The sequence below is a fragment of the Schistocerca americana genome, chromosome X (assembly GCF_021461395.2).
Source record: "Schistocerca americana isolate TAMUIC-IGC-003095 chromosome X, iqSchAmer2.1, whole genome shotgun sequence".
NCBI classification, from domain to species: domain Eukaryota; kingdom Metazoa; phylum Arthropoda; class Insecta; order Orthoptera; family Acrididae; genus Schistocerca; species Schistocerca americana.
The window spans coordinates 651465132-651481432 of NC_060130.1; the positions used below are offsets into that span (position 1 = coordinate 651465132).

Sequence of the window (16301 nt, forward strand, 5' to 3'; positions counted from 1 at the left end):
GTTGATAGACTCTCCTGGTCTGACAGGGAACATGCTCTGTAGACCAGTGCGTTAAGTACCCAGTTCTTCTAAGCCACCACTTCTAGGGTCCCACTGAAAGACTCACTAGAACTTATTGTGAAGAAATTTGATGGTGCTCTGTTGCACTGCTTCAGGCATACAATGACATCCATGTATTTCCCAGAGCAAGATGGTTCTTAAATGGTGTTGTAAATTTCAGTAACAATAAAATATTTATATACTTAAGTATCAGAAAATATAAAAGATCTTCAGTTCACGAAATCATACTTTAGAAGCCACAAAAGACTGTAATTACCCAATTGCCCTTCTCTCCAATAGATTATATTTATTATTTTAGTTTTTCCTGCTGTGGGAAGCACTGACATCAGAATAACATGCAAGATGTATTTGATTGTGCTTAGGATGCCAGACGCACATTAGCATATTATGTTTACTCTTTGACACTGTAGTTTTGACAGTTCTGTGTTTATTTATGACTTGATCATTGTGTTAATTAATCATGCGAAATAAAATATGTTGAATTCAGAAGTGCTGGTCCACTGACTCAACAGCATAAGGCAAAATGGAGAATACCTACAAATTGGTGATTGCAATAATACTGAAGAATGTGAGAACTCTGGAGACCGTGTAAAAACATATAGTGACTTTGCGTCAAGACATCAGATGAACTCAGGTGAAACTACAACTGCTCCAGCTACGAAAAGACCTGCAAAAACAAATTAATGAACTACAAGGTAAAACTGAAACACAGAAGAATATGGAATTATATGCACGAATTAAATTCAGCAAACAATTTGCCCTTATAGTTCGTGATGTTCGGCTTAGCATTTGTGCAGAACAACGTTACCAAAGATCGCACAAAGTTTGTGGTAATAGTAAACAGTTTAGATGCTAGGGCAGCCATAACAGCCTCAGGTATTACACTGAAGCCACCTCAAGAATGATAATATCTACACTCGATAGAGACGCTAGTCAGCTGAATGTGCAAATCATTAGGACAATGTGTAGGGAATGTACTGATGATAAAATGGCTTCGGATTTCTGGCGACTTTTAAGAGGCAGTGTTGGAGAGCAGGAAATGTCTGATCCAATGTTATGGCATGTGCGGTTGACGCAACTACCGGTAGCTTCAGTGAGATGTAGGCGAACTGACGTCACCTCTGTAATCACAGTAGCAGACAAGGTGTATGCAATGACAGACCAAGCAAGCACGGTGATAGTGACGAAGTTAGCCAAAAAAGTAGACTCAGCAGAAGTGGCTGCTACTCAGAAGGAAAAGCAAATAGACGTTAATAAGCGGCCCCACGTTAATAAGCAGCCCCACGTTAATGAGCAGTCCCACCCAGGCATAATGAAGAATATGGGAAGAAACTGTTTCAAAAAAATCAAACAGGTGGGCAAATGGTACAAGACATACAACAAAATACATTATGTTGGTACCACAGACGTTTTGGTGAGTGGGCCACAAGGTGTACATGTCCATTCACATACTCAAACGGTCTCAACAGCCGGCAACAGGCAATGTGGGCCATGAAACTCTGCAGAAGAAGAAATCAACACAAGTCCTGAAAGAGTCAATGGTCATGCGAGCATAGTTCAACAAGACACATAATTTGAAATTGGTCCACTAATTGATGACAACTCGCCCATATGCACACAGAGCCAATCAAGCTTGCTTACACTACCACGACAGTGTATTTAAGAGACAGAAAAGTGAACCATTGCTCTCTAGTCAATTTGGGACCACACCCACGCACATTACCACTCAGAAAAGACAAGAAAGCAACAACAGCCACTCCTGCTCATGTTACGGCAGCCAACAATTTCCTAATAATGACGTATGAGATTTTGTGAGGTGGAAGTGTACCTGGGCTTCAGCAAGAAGTGCAAGTGGAGATTTGTTCTCACAGATGTTGTGGAGCCCATGTTAGGAGCAGAGGTTATTAGTCAACAAAGGCTAGAGATAAATCTCAGCAAATTAAAATGGCTGGGCAAGTAATAACAGGTTCCTTACGCCAAGGTGCTACGTACACCATCTACCCGCTCTGCAGTTCAGTTATACAGGAGAACAGACAACAAGATGGGGGACCAGATAAGGAAAGTATTACATAAAACAGTTCACCATATTAAGACATCAACTGGCCAGCCACTCTCCCAGGGGCCAAGAAGATCAGCACCCAACCGCTCTGTCACAACAAATGTGGTGTTTGAAGACATGTTGCAAGTGGACATCATACACAGGTCAGACAGCCTGTGGGTATCACCACTGCATTTGGTCAAGAAGAGAGATGGCACCCCGAGGTCCTGGGGAGATTACCACACATTAAATTCACACTCCATTCCAGACCACTGCCCAATACAGAATATAAAGGATTTTAGAAATATACTGGTGCAAGCCTTGATTTTCAGCATGATTGATTGATTGTAAGGAAGCTTACAATCAAGATACCGATAGCAGAAGCAGACATACTCAAGACTGCAGTGATAAGTCCATTTAATCTTTTAGAATATTTGTGTACACCATTTGGTTTGAAGACAGTCACACTGACATGGCTGTGTTTCATAGAGTTAGTCTTAACAAGATTCAATTTGTGTTTTGTTTATCTCGACAATGTTCTGGTATTTTCTAAGATGACAGCATGGCACAAGGAACAGAATATGCAAATATGGTATAATAGTCAATGAAACAAAATGTGTTTTGCAACAGAAGCATGCGACAACCCTCAGTCATGCAGGTTTGGTGGCCAGAGCTCATCTGTTTGAAGACAAAATGACACCATCAGGCCACACCATGCACAACAGATCTTCAACGATTAAGAAGATTCCCGGGAATCATGAATTTTAGTTGATGACACCTACCGGGAGCAGCAGAGATTCAAGCAACGCTGATGGTAACATTGTTGGGTAATGACGCAATGGGCCAACGTCCTCCCCCACGGACACTGGAAATGCAACGGGCTCTCGAGAAGGTTGGAAAAAGCATTTCTTTTGAGCCATCCAGTTCAAGATAAGCCCTTAGTGATAATGGTGGATGTTAGCTGGGTTTTTTTATCTTGTAAATCTATGAAGGCTCAAACCAAGTGTAATTTATACAACTGGGAGCTATTAACCATTTATAAAGCCATGTGACACTTTTGCCCCTATGTGAAGGCTAGGTCTTTTGTAATCTTTATGGACCATAAACCTATCATGTTTGCCTAGAGCAAATGCAAGGGTAGCTGTTCACCATGACAATTCCACCAGCTTGAGTTTGTCAGCCATTTCACCACAGACATAAGGCACACAAAAGAAGCAGAGAACGTAATAGCCCCCCCCCCCCCCCCCCCCACACACACACACACACACAAACACAAATTAAAGATATCTCACACACAGTTGATTACAAGCAACTCTGCATAGCACAGACTGCCAATAGACAGCTGTTGGAATATTTACACAGCAGTTCAGCAGAGCTACAGCTTAAACAGGTGCAGCTGTTAGGGGCTAAGTATATTATTTGGTGTGATATTTCCAAAACCAGCCCCAGATCATTTGTGCTGGAAAAGTTATGCAAAGTATTTTCTGACAGTATTCATAACCTAGCCAACCGACCACAGAAACCAGCATCGAACTGTTGACAGAACGTTTCGTGTGGCCCAGCATGAAGAAGATCAAAGAATGGAAACTCCAGGTTGGAGTATCATCAACACAAGAAAAAGGATAGATCGCTTCTCACTATAATGGTGACATATTGAGTTGCAGACAGGCACAACAAAAAACTGTTACAATTAAGCTTTCGGCCAATGCCATCACCCAAAAAAAGGAAGAAACACACACACACACACACACACACACACACACACACACACACACACACACATATATATATATATATATATATATTCACTCACAAGCAAGCACACATCATGTATACATGACCGCCATCTCCAGCAGCTAGACATGAAATGCCATATTCTGGTCCGAGCTGCCAGCGACGGCGGTCATTTGTGCGTGCAGTGTGCTTGCTTGCGTGAATGAATGTGTTTTCTTTGCTGAAGAAGGCTTTCGCTGGAAGCTTAATTGTTACAGATGTTTTGTTGTGCCTGTCTGCAACTCAATGTGTCACCTTTATGGCGAGTAGCAGTCTATCCTTTTCAAGAATAAAGAAAATATTTTCACCAGTGGGCGAGAACATGCATAGTGTGTCAGCAATGTAAAGTGGGCAGACATGTACGCCAACTGGTGAGGGTGTTTCCAGAGGGAACAGGTCGGTTCTCCAACGTACATACAGATCATCAGACGGATATCGCTACATATTTACCACCATCGACATATACACTCGGTGGACTGAGGCAGTCCCAATCAGTGACACTTCAGTAAATACAATAGCAAGAATTTTTTTTAATGGTACGGATATCATAGTTCGGCTGTCTGTCACACATTACTATGGGTCAGGGATGACAGTCCGAATTGACCACATTCCTGAAGCTGTCCAAGTCATTTGGTTCCAACACCACCATACAACCAGCTGCCACCCAGCAAGCACTGGGATGGTAGAGGGCTGGCAAGACACTGAAAGCTGCACTTATGGGTCTGCTCTGCCACTGGTGGGCTCCACACTGAACGTAAGCCAGACATAGGGGCATTGACAAAGGTGATGATCTATAATGAGACGTAACCCCTACCATCGCAGTTTTTTCAATTCAACAAATACTGAGGGAGACAGAATTGTTGTACCTGCTACAGCAAATGAAGGCCCACATATCCAAGCTCTGCCATTCACCCGCATCACGCCAAAGAGATCAGAAGATTTTGATATACAGTGATCTGAAAACATGCTCGCATGTAATGTTAAGAACAGATGCAGTGCATCTGCTGTTACAACAACCACACTCTGGTGCATTTATGGTTTTAAAACACAGCAAACATACAATATATTGACAAGCCACAAATAGTGTCACTAAAACAAGTCAGCATATCTGCTTACATCGGACACTGCTATAATTCATGAGAAAAATCAGAAAGCCATGCCCATGACTCTGAAGCAGACCAGTGGAGACATTGGGCAAACAACCACAGCGTTACCCTTGGCTCAACAAGAATATATAGAAGAAACGCCGGAGACACCAGCAGTCTAAATCAGGGCATGCTGATGTGTGCGGTGCAAGTACCTACACATTCCAAGAACTCCACCCTACCATGTGGGGCAAGGGTGTGGGAGGGGGGAGGGGAAGGGGAGGGGGCTGTGTGGAAAGCATTGACTGACTTCAGAATAACATGCAAAGTGTATCTGATTGTGCTTTGTACAGCAGATACACATTAGAGTATTATGTTAACTCTTTGACATTATAGTTTTGACAGATGAGTGTTTATTCATGACTTGATTGTTGTGTTAATTCAAAAATGGTTCCAATGGCTCTGAGCACTATGGTACTTAACTACTGAGGTCATCAGTCCCCTAGAACTTAGAACTACTTAAACTTAACTAACCTAAGGACATCACACACATCCATGCCCGAGGCAGGATTTGAACCTGCGATCGTAGCGGTCACGCTGTTCCAGACTGTAGCGCCTAGAACCGCCCGGCCACCCAGGCCGGCTTTTGTGTTAATTAATTGTGTATAACAGAACACGTTGAATTCAGGTATGCTGATTCATTACTTCAATGATGTAAAGTGAAATGGAGGACACCTACACTGCCTTAAATATACCACAAATATATTCACCACAAGGGTTCTATTTTTTAACCTATTTAAAAAATTACTTCAAGTGTTTTAGGTTCTTTTTAACTGTTCTGATGACAAATGATTCTCCTTTCACAGTCAGCACCAATTCATTTTCAGATACAAATAGAGCATTACTAAATATTACATAGTCTTAAAATAATTATACCTTGATATTTCCAATATGAATATTCTGATGGCTTCATATTAATCTTTTAGTTTACAAAAAATTAAATTTGGAGCAAATGGCACCAACTATTGGGTTATTGCTCATGAAATATCAAGAACTGTTGGGAGACATACACTAGCATGAGATTAAATATGACTAAATATGAACACCATGAAAGAATGGTCCCACAGGAATTAAACATTATTCACATTAATAACAGAAGGGCCCTACAAAATGCCTAAGAATGGCCAGAAAAGTAAGGTTAACTTACTTCACAAGAATATTAGAGGACTGAATAATAAGGTAAAACAGCTTCTTGTCTCTTGGAAAATTCAGAGAGCTCTGAAAAGACAGACATCTTGTGCCTGTCTGAACACCACATAACCACAGGGTTAAATATGTTACATGGTTGATTGGTTGGTTGGTTTAAAGGAGCGGGGGAAAGGGACCAAACTGCTAGATCATCGGTCCCTTGTTCTGATTAAAATAATTCCACAAGGGAGAAAGGGAAACAAACAAGACATACAACACAAAGATGGAAGAAAGGAAAGACCACAAGACCACAGAAGGGCAACAAACACTAAAATGGACAAAATTAACAATAAAACCACAGAGAGACGCAAGAAACAAGTAGAAGAAATTAAAACAAGAGAGGAGATGACCATGGCTGGCTGATCACGAGAAGAAAACGGATAAGCCAGGCATTCTGTGACACATTAAAACCTCCAGCCTAAAAGCACTAGGGTGGAGAACATAGAGGGACAAGGGACATGCACTAAAACTTATATAGAATGATAAAACCCACCCTCACGTATAAAACGAAAAACTAAAGTAGCCAATGACAGGTTGTCAGATAAAATTAACAGTAATGAGTCCGGTAATTGAATATTTTGTCGCAGGGCAGCCAGAGGAGGACAGCTCAACAATATATGGGCCACTGTCAACAGGGCGCTGCACCGACACTGAGGCGAGTCTTCACGGCGCAGGAGATAGTTGTGGGTCAGCCAAGCATGACCAATGCGGAGCCAACAGAGAACCACAGAGTCCCTGCAAGAGGCCCGCATGGAAGAATTTCACACATTCGTAGTCTCCTTAATGATAACCAGTATGTTGTGTGTACTGTTATGCCATTCCATCTACCAAAGCTCAAAAACCTTGAGCCGTAATATTGAATGCAGGTCAGTTTCAGAGATACCGATCTCCAGAAGTGGTTTCAGTGTAGCCTGTTTGGCCAGCCTGTCGGCAAGTTCGTTGCTGGGAATTCCAACATGACCTGGGGTCCAGACAAACATCACTGAACAACTGGACCATTCCAGAGCATAGATGGACTCCTGGATGGTCACTACCAAAGGATGACGAGTGGACAAACAGTTCAAGAGAAATATCACAGCAGTGTGTTAGAAAAGCAACACTTTTAAAATTAATAAAATTATATATTCTCTCAACAATAAAGGTAATATACATTTTTTGCGGACGGGGTCTCTCCTAGGTTGTCTCTTGTAAACAGTTCTTAAAAATATTTGTTCTGGAGTCTTTGATTATTCTGACGAATGTTTACCGAGGAGTATCAGTACTGTAAGCCACTGTCTTATTTATCATAACAAACTGTCCGTCATGATCAGTGAGAGATTTGTTCCTAAATAATAAGTCCTGTCTTATCTGAAAATGTGTGTGTGTGTGTGTGTGTGTGTGTGTGTGTGTTCATTGTAAAGAAGTATTGTAGTAGTTCTAATATATGTTCTCCCCCCCCCCCCCCCCAGTGCATTAATGCGATCTTAGTAAATGAGTGTTCTTAAATGATCCTTTCATATAGTGTTCATTAAAAAAAAAGATCTTATCTGTTTTAGTTGAAAATATTTGTCATGTATTATTGTTTTTCTGACATGTTCCACATCCTGGGGGACCCCCTCATTATGGATCAATTGGAATGAAAGTAAATCTAATCTAATTAATGGGAGATATGTCAGTAGCTACCGATCTGTTTCACTACTAACTTTATTTTACAAAATTTTTGAGAAGGTGATGTAGACTAGAATAGTATCCTCAGTAAATCACAGTTTGAATTTCAGAAGAATTGCTCTGCTGAAAGTGCCATTTACATGTTCACTCACCAAATTTTACAAGAATTAAATAACAAAATAACACTGGTAGGTAGTTTCTGTGACTTATCTAAGGCATTTGTCTGTGTGAATCACAATATTCTACTAGATAAACTGAGCTTTTATGGGACTAATGGTATAGCCAACCAATGGATACTGTTATATCTAACCCAAACCATGCAGAAATTTGTACCTAGAAATTCAACCAATGTAGTCCAGGGATATTATTATGACTGGGGAGAAATCACATATGAGGTTCCCCATGGGTCTTAGGTCCACTATTATTCATCAAATATGTAAATTATCTGCTGTATAATACACAACAAGCAGAATAAATTCTTTTCACACGACACTAGTATTGTAATCAATCTAAGGATACATATGCAACAGAAGGTATGGTAAACAATGTTCTTAAAAGCATCACTAACTGGTATTCTGTGAATGGTCTCACCCTCAACTTTAAGAAGACACAAATACGGGGCTATTACTAATGATTGAAGCGATTTCATAAATTCACTGTAGCTCCATTCATTGACATATGGTCATGACAAACTACAGATACGTAGCAAAATTCATAAAGTTTTGTTCGGCTGAAGCCGCACTTCAGGTTTCTGCCTCCAGAGCGCTCAAGAGCGCAGTCAGACAAAATGGCGACAGGAGCAAAGAAAGCGTATGTCGTGCTTGAAATGCACTTACATCAGTCAGTCATAACAGTGCAACGACACTTCAGGACGAAGTTCAACAAAGATCCACCAACTGCTAACTCCATTCGGCGATGGTATGCGCAGTTTAAAGCTTCTGAATGCCTCTGTAAGGGGAAATCAACAGGTCGGCCTGCAGTGAGCGAAGAAACGGTTGAACGCGTGCAGGCAAGTTTCACGCGTAGCCCGCGGAAGTCGACGAATAAAGCAAGCAGGGAGCTATTTTCATCTTTCAACAGGATGGTGCTCCACCGCACTTCCATCGTGATGTTCGGAATTTCTTAAACAGGAGATTGGAAAACCGATGGATCGGTCGTGGTGGAGATCATGATCAGCAATTCATGTCATGGCCTCCACACTCTCCTGACTTAACCCCATGCGATTTCTTTCTGTGCGGTTATGTGAAAGATTCCGTGTTTAAACCTCCTCTAACAAGAAAAGTGCCTGAACTGAGAGCTCGCATCAACGATGCTTTCGAACTCATTGATGGGGACATGCTGCGCCGAGTGTGGGAGGAACTTGATTATCGGGTTGATGTCTGCCGAATCACTAAAGGGGCACACATCGAACGTTTGTGAATGCCTAAAAAAACTTTTTGAGTTTTTGTATGTGTGTGCAAGGCATTGTGAAAATATCTCAAATAATAAAGTTATCGTAGAGCTGTGAAATCGCTTCAATCATTTGTAATAACCCTGTATATTCAGTTCTGCACATTGATGGGTACTACACAAATGTTAAGTGTGACACATGGTGAAGAAACTGGGTGTAAAATTAAAAATTCTTGGGTGTCTATACTGATGAGAATTTAAAATGGAAAAAGCATGTTTTGGAAGTTGACATATTCTGTAAATTTTCATTCAATAATGCCATACAAATAACGTTCTGCGGAAAGAAATTCTTCACTGCTCGAAATGTGCTGTAAAAATAATATATGGTGCTGACTAACGATCATCTTGTAGACATCTGTTTAAGGAGTTGGGATTCTGACTACTGCTTCACGGTATATTTACTTCCTTATGAAGTTTGTTGTAAATAATTCACTGTAGTTCAAAAGGAACAGTGATGTACATAAGTACAAAACCAGAAGGAAAAAATTACATTCATTACACCACATTAAGGTTGTCTTTGGCACAAAAAGGGGTACACAATGCTGCAACCAAAAGTTTTATCGCTTACCCAGTGACAGGCATACAATGTCTGACAGAGAGCAAAGTAAAATTTGAAAATAAACTGAAAAAGTTTCTCTTTTACAGTTCCTGTTCTCTAGAATAATTTCTGTTACTGTAATGTGTAAAAGGTTGTGGATAGGAATTTCAAACGCGCATCTGTATGTTTTCTTAAAAAATTAAATAAATAAAAAAAAAGACCTTGTAAATGATACCAGCATGGAGGCATATTTACAAAATAGTTTGTGACATGAATATAAAATTACTCATTCCACATCGTTACGACTTATCACATAAATGATCCATGGAACATGAAAATAACTAACTAAGTACACAGAGCGTACATGCAATATAACTACAGCTACTTGGTCATGTTCATATGGACAAATTTAACTTTAACAGCAATTTCACTACCTTGCATAGCCTTCACTAGCAGTTCTTCAACTGCACATGGAGACAATCCTAAAAGCAAGAAATCTCATTTTGGGAGATGGTGACCACTGATATTTCCATCCGTTGTCATAACTGGTTAAGGGATGTTAAAAGTAATGTAGAATGGGCAAGATACAACCCCATCTTGTCCCAGACATGTTCAGTCTCACATTCATATTCACCTCAGAGAACACACTGAGTAATTCAGAAAGTGTATATGCAATTGCATCATTCTGCTGGAAGAGCACTTCTCCTTTATGTTTGTGGAATGGCAACAGAATGGGCTGAATTATATCCTGGACTGTTTAGCATTCACTCAACAAAGCAGAATTGTATGGCCAAAGTATATTGTAGCTCCCAACACAACAATGCCCAGAGATGACTATATAACACTGCCTGATTCATTCATATAATTGTCACACTCCTGGTTTATATCACAATTGTAAATGACGATCACTGACACAAAAGCACAGTGTGTTATCTTCATCTTCACCATCACCATCAACAACAACTTTGGATCATTCATCCCACCAGTTGCATCTTTTCCTACAGCATCAGAGGCACATGACACATTTATAAGTTTGAGAGCAAGCCTGGCAATCTGCAACCTTGATGGTAGCTCAGCTTCCAGCAAATGGTTGGTGACAGCTCTAGATTACAATGTGAATGCAACATCATTCCTAATTTGTGCTATGAACATTAATGATTTCTTATGAGATGTAGCAGTCTAATTGTGAATCTGGCAATGTCTGGAGAATACAGTGGGTAGAGTAAGGCTTCTAATTTTCAGTCTTTCCAAATATGTTATGACAGGTTTTGCAACATGGGATTGAGCATTGTCATGCCAAAATCACCTTTTAATGTCTATCACTGTATTGTGGTCATTTGTCTTACAGTGCTCAGCTCACATCAACTGCTTTCGATAATGATCTAGTGTGATTGTTTCCATCAGTTTCAGTAGCTTCAATAACTTTCTCTCTTCCACCACCAAGGCAGCATTAAGTGTAAAAAAAAACCTGTCCTTGAAGTGTTGATATCATTCTCTGCAAATTCTTTCACTAATAAGTGCTTCGTCACAGGTCGTACCCAGCATTTTATGAGCCTCGACCACAGATTTCTTCATGTTAAAACAGAAAATTAAAACTTCCCCCAAATGATGACAACTGGGCACATAAGTTGACATATTCAATCAAGAATAACTTTATGATTGAATCACAAATTGACCAATATTTTGATGGGGCTATGTTTACAAATGCCTAAGCTGGTTGCGTGACCCACTCATGACCCACCACCTGCACCATCACTTGCCGCTACTGCCATCTATTGTAGTACAGCAGAAGGGAAGTTGTCGACCCAATATAGTGATGAATTGAGTTATTTACGAAAATTGTGTTTGACAACTCTGACCTAGTATGTCTACAGTGTTTACCTGTCAAGTGTGATGCCCAAAACAATAAACCAAATTTTCAAAAAGATCAGTGTTATGGGTTCAATTGTTTTAATGTACAGTTTGTGTTTTCTATATTTTGTACACAGGATGATACTCTGCCTATATGTGCTCTTTCAGTTCCCTATGCAAATACAGAGTTTCCACATTATGTCTTAAGAATTTTTTTATATTTCACTAGTGTACGGCAACATATGACAAGCCTGTAAAACGAATATCACTCTTTTCACATTGTCAATGCTGTTAACAATTTTCTTCTAGTGTGTTAATGCAGAAATACTTGATGTAAACACCAGACAATTCAGAGGCACTATAATAACAATATTTGCAAATTAATGTACTCAGTAACAAATTTATTAATAAGCACAAATGAATGAATTTTAATAAAATAAAGATGGTACATTACACTACGACTAAAAATTGTAAAGGAAAGAGGAATGGACAACCAAAAAATATGTGGTGCAATTTACCTTTTCTCCAGTTGTAGCAAATGGTGCATTGAACCACTGTTCAAATGTACTGCAGGATTTGAATATAGAGGGAAGTAAAAAGTTCAGCAATGCCCAAAGTTCAGGCAACTTGTTCTGAAGAGGTGTGCCAGTAAGGAGCAGACGGTGAGTGGCAACATAATGAGTGTTCAAAACCTGTGTTAACTTGCAGTGATGATTTTTCATGCGATGGCCTTCATCAATGACCATGTATTTCCAATGTAACTGTAAAAGTAATCCATAATGAACAACAAGAACAACAGAAATAGTAATATAATAATAATAATAATAATAATAATAATAATAATTAGTAGTAGTGGTAGTAGTAGTAGTAGCAGCAAATGACATGGAAAATCATGCAAGCAGCCAGACCTTAAAAAACACACATTTTCACTGTAAATGGGTTAAGAATGCCAATCAAGGGATGTAATGGAGGGAAGTGTGGGGGGTAAAAACTGTAGGCGGAGACCACGACCTGATAACAGTAAGTAGGATTGACCTTAATGGAGTAGTCTACTTTCTAGATATGAAGAAGACAGACAATATCACTGAAATGGATTTCAGGGTGCATAGGCATATGTAGCTATCAGTTTTTTCTTTCTTTTCCAGAAACTATAAAGGAACCAGAGAGTCTCACATCCCAGCACACATTAAATGTCTGGCTATGTGTGCACTGCTGCAAGTTTGACAGAGGGAAAATTATGAGCTTTGAAAACAAAAAATTAGAACATTGAGAACATTACAATACAAAAGTTCATTTGCACAGTTTACAAACTGTGCCATCAAATCTGTAGATATTACAGAAAATGTGGCTGGAATACTTATATAATTACCCATCACATCCCATTCCAGTCATTGGAACATTCTACCCAATCAAAGGATGTCCATCTGTAAGAAGGCTGCCAGTAAACTGTGGCCATGTTTGACCGAACACAAAACTGAGTTACAATGTTCACCTGCTTCTTTATGTGCCTTTCTATTATTCCACCTATCCTCTACACCGTGGGTGGACAACCGATGGCCACAATGGGTTTCAATCACGCCACAAAAGAAATTTGCAAAATTACTCCTAATTGTCTGTCGACTGTGATTGTCTATCTCATTGCCATATTTTGTTTTTCTATTCTTCCTTGTATTAATATTGGTAAACAATTCTTATGCACTATGGACTCATTAGAACATTACAACTATTGACTACTACCTTTGTTTTGTTGGTAATGCGCAAATACACGAATAAAAGTCATTAGATGGCACAGTCTATGGGAACTGAATTTATAATGAATTATCTGGAATCGGCTGCTTTCACAGGCATTTATTTTTCAATGACGACATTTAAAGGTGCCTGGGAACCCATCTTCAGTTGTTTACTTTTATTCATACATCACAAACATATTTTCTTTAATACCATATTTTATGGGCTATAAGGCACACTTCTTTCTTAAAAAAATTTGCCTCCAAAATTCAGGGACTTCCTATACTCGACATTAATACAAAAATGTTGAATCTTTGATTTTAATTCCCACCAGTCTTAAAAAGGCCATCTATTTGATATTGGGGGAAACCTATCTCTATCTGGCAACATGGGATTCAAGTGGCAGCAGCAGTGCACCTATGCGACAACATGAGTTGCTGGGATTCATAAGCTTGCTAACACTGTCTCGCTCCTGCCCTGCCATCACAAACCCAGGACACTGTCTAGCCTATGATGTGTCATTGCAGTCTATGGTGCCAGTGAACTTGAACTGAAAGTCATTTGTGTTATCAGTAACAGTACAATAGTTCTTTTAGTAGCTAGTTTCGTAATGGGGAAAAGATAAAAGATATTCATATGAAGCAGGCTATAGATTCAAAGTAATAGCATAGGAAGAAGAACACATAAACATAGCAGCTGAGTGGCATTTCAGCCCTCCACCAACAGAAAAAATGCATTCACAATTGCTGGGTAGTAAAGAAGAACTGAAAAAAATGATGAAGACTAAATGTGCAAATAGAGGACTGAATGCAAAATGGTCAATACTAGAAAATGACGTACTGAAATAGATTGAAGGACACCATCAAAATGGCATTGGAATTAGTCCAAAATCATTTAAATACACATTTGTAAGCTAGCGCTACAGTGGAACTTAACAGACTTTAACGGTGGAGTTGGTTCATGCTATAGGTTCATGAAGCATCATGGACTTAGAATGAGAACCAAAACAAAAATATCTGAGAATGCCACAAGAGTATGAAGAGAAAATGTTATCTTTCCATCGCTTTATTATTCAAAACTGAAAGAAAACTAGAATGGAACTAAGCCAATTAGCAAATATGGATAAAACTTCTCTGGCACTCAATGTGCCACATAACAGATCTGTTGTCATGAAAGGTGCTGAAACTGTAACTCTAAAAACAAGTGGACATGAAAAAATGCAATACACTACACTGTTGTCCTTTCGTGTTGTGCTAATGATCATTTTCAAATGCCAAAACCTCCTGAAATACCACCAGGTGCTGTTGTTCACATACATGACAAGAGTTGAATGGATGAGGCTGGTATGAAATTATGGGTTAACCAAGTCCAAGTATGAGAGGAAAGGAAAGGTGCTTTACTGAAGAAGAGTTCTCTTCTTGTGCTAGATCAGTTTAGTAGTCATTTGAAAAATTCTGTGAAAGAGACGCTGAGACAGGGAAAACCAGATATTTCTGTTATTACAGGAATACTTACTTCACAAATACAACCTCTTGATGTCATGATAATTAACCATTTAAATGTGTATGAGAGAGGAATGAAACAACTGGATGAAATCCAAAACGAATTCACACTGAAGGGAGCTTTAAAATTACCTACAATCAGATGAGTGTGTCAGTGGATAAAACAGTTATCTAGAGTAAGAGAAGACATTATTGTTAAATCTTTCAAGAAGTGCAGCATAAGTAACACTCTATATGGCAGTGAAGAACAACTTATATATACGAAGAGGACAACAATGACAATAAAGAGGAGGAGGAGGAGGAGGAGGAGGAGGAAGAAGAAGAAGAAAGTTCAGATGACAGTTTTCAGGGATTTGAAAGGTCAGTTTGGTTTTATACACGAATTTTTTTTTTAGTCTGGCTTTGCAATCTAATAATAAAAATGGTAAAAATGTTATTTTTTTAAAAAATTGCTTGAAAATTAAGTTGCATCTTACAATCCGTAAAATACGGTAACAGCCTTGCAGAATTCTGCAATGGAAGCTTTAAGACAGCTACTGTAAAACGTCAGACAGCTACTGTAAAACGTCATACGCAAAGATACAATGTTCACAACACATAACTAAAATTAACATTTGACGAAGCGGTAAACATAAAATGAATGTACTCTCAAAAATGCATATTTCATTGGCGTGGCATATCGGAAAAGGGGTGCCACTTATATCTGTTTGTTACTCCTAACCATTAACGTCAAGGACAAAAATAATAATAAAAAAAATTACACACACACACACACACCACGGGTCAGCATTTGTTACCCATACCTACTCTAAACAGGCAGTGGTTATCTTCCTCATATTGTACTCTGTCATATAAGACTGCAACTATACTATTAATATCCCCCCCCCCCCTTTCCCCAAATGAGAGTTGGCAGATGCTATACAGTTCCAGCCAGAAATATTTTCAAGGTAGTACACTGTTAACTACTCTGACTGTTTAACAGCAAATCTATCAATATATTGGTTGAAAGAGGTATTTAAATCCTTACAGCCAAATATCAAACAATCTAAACTCTAGGCACAAATATCAGCAATGTAGGAAAAGACAGATTGCTACTTACTGTAAAGAAGACATGGTAAGTTGCAGACAGGCACAATTAAAAGACACTTACATATGTAGCTTCAAAGCCACAGCCTTCATCAGCAAAACACACATGACAGCTAACTCCAGCACCTTGGGCTGGAATGCCAGCCAAATACATACGTAAATCTGCTGCACTCTCATTTACTCAAATATGACACAGAAATTTGAGCACGTTATCAGTCAAAAACCAACCAATACAACATTACTGGTCAAGGAACAATCAACGATGTATGAAAATCACTTACTTGGTCATTTGAAAG

At 39.2% G+C, this 16301-nt stretch overlaps 1 protein-coding gene across 4 annotated transcripts in view; it reads right to left on the bottom strand.

The window, feature by feature from the left end:
- The window catches only part of LOC124554818 (ATP-dependent helicase brm-like), a 379799-nt gene that overhangs the window by 140635 nt on the left and 222863 nt on the right, over positions 1-16301 (bottom strand). For all 4 annotated transcript variants that reach the window (XM_047128479.1, XM_047128480.1, XM_047128478.1 and 1 more), the window contains one exon: positions 12208-12450. In XM_047128479.1, the coding sequence (XP_046984435.1) occupies positions 12208-12450 (243 nt within the window). The remainder of the gene's footprint in view (positions 1-12207; positions 12451-16301) is intronic.